At 37.2% G+C, this 1,334-nt stretch overlaps 1 protein-coding gene across 1 annotated transcript in view; it reads left to right on the top strand.

Moving 5' to 3' along the window:
* Positions 1-1,334, top strand: part of LOC119582223 (organic cation transporter protein-like) — a gene marked incomplete in the record, with an annotated part of 25,446 nt that overhangs the window by 12,631 nt on the left and 11,481 nt on the right. The window contains 2 exon segments of the mRNA XM_037930454.1: positions 58-205; positions 1,229-1,332. Of these exon segments, the coding sequence (XP_037786382.1) occupies positions 58-205; positions 1,229-1,332 (252 nt within the window).

Genomic DNA, 1,334 nt, shown 5'->3' with positions numbered 1-1,334 from the left:
CCTCTCATTTTTCATTCCTTGCTGATTAGTATTACTTCCATTTGCTTTCATTTACTGATACTTGATAACAGAAAAAAATATGCATATTCCCAGTGATTCGTGCAGTTATCTCGTCAATAACTCCTTATCGGGCGAGGTAGAAGAGATCCCATGCAACGAGTGGGAATATGACACGTCTGTCTACACCAATACTCTCACCAGCGAGGTAAATAAGGGTCAAATTGAGTTTATTTTTGTAATGTATAGTATTTAAACAAACCTAATACATCTTGAATATTATTGTACCATATTACATTGCCGTGGTACATCTCCAGACTAAAATTCATACAATACAGAGATGAAGGGTTATCCTTTTGTTGTTGTACCATTGGACCGCAGGTTACTCCTGATCACTGCGATAGTAAAAGTACTTACACAGAAAAGATCTTCATTCTGAAGAGATTCAAGCATGTATATTCTGCTGTCTGTAGAAAGTTATCTTGGGACACACTTGCACAGTCTATTCCTAATACAGTCAGTGTAACCATGCTATTGAGAGTATATATACGCAATATATCAGCATGTACATTTTTCTCAATGCTGAAAAAACTCTTAGATACAAAGAAACAGTTATTTCAGAGACTGAAGAGCATTTGACAACCACTTCCGTTTCCAATTACTATATGAGATGTGTATTCTTTTACATACAAAAATATGTCATAATTCCTGTTTGACCTTACGGGAATTCACTGAAACACACTATTTACTAAGGGGAACATGCAGTATAACTGTGGTTATTGCTTCCATAGTTCTGTAGTACAGTATTTATGTGCATCAATTATATACAGAATGATGTCTTTTTGCACAACTTATTATAACGGACCTAATTCTTTTTTTTTTACCTTATTGATTATGTCTTGCATATATGCAATAAACAAAAAAGTGGAAGCATAACAATGACACCACCCTGTGATAAATCTGACTTAAGAAAAAATCACACTCTCACCATGTGATTTCTATCAATATTCCGAGCGTTGTGACTTACAGTGCCTCAAGATTCGATGCGATGTCCAATATATTCAAAGCCGTGATCAATAAAGTAAAACTACCTACTAGTTATTTTAATATTGAGGGCGATCGTAGGGAGTGACCCGCGGTACGGTTGGATAATATCGTCCGAACCAACCTTCCTTTACTTGTACAACGAATTTCTGTAGAGCTCTATCTGATGACGTTCTTGCTCTCGCAGTTCAATCTCGTGTGTGCGAGGGGCTACCTGCGGGCTACCTATCAGAGTATTTACATGTCTGCTACCATTTTTAGCTCTATGGTAGGCGGCTACATCGCCGACAGGT

The sequence above is a fragment of the Penaeus monodon genome, chromosome 15 (assembly GCF_015228065.2).
Source record: "Penaeus monodon isolate SGIC_2016 chromosome 15, NSTDA_Pmon_1, whole genome shotgun sequence".
NCBI classification, from domain to species: Eukaryota; Metazoa; Arthropoda; class Malacostraca; order Decapoda; family Penaeidae; genus Penaeus; species Penaeus monodon.
Note: the sequence above shows the minus strand (reverse complement) of the source record. Positions and strands in the feature narration are given on the sequence as shown.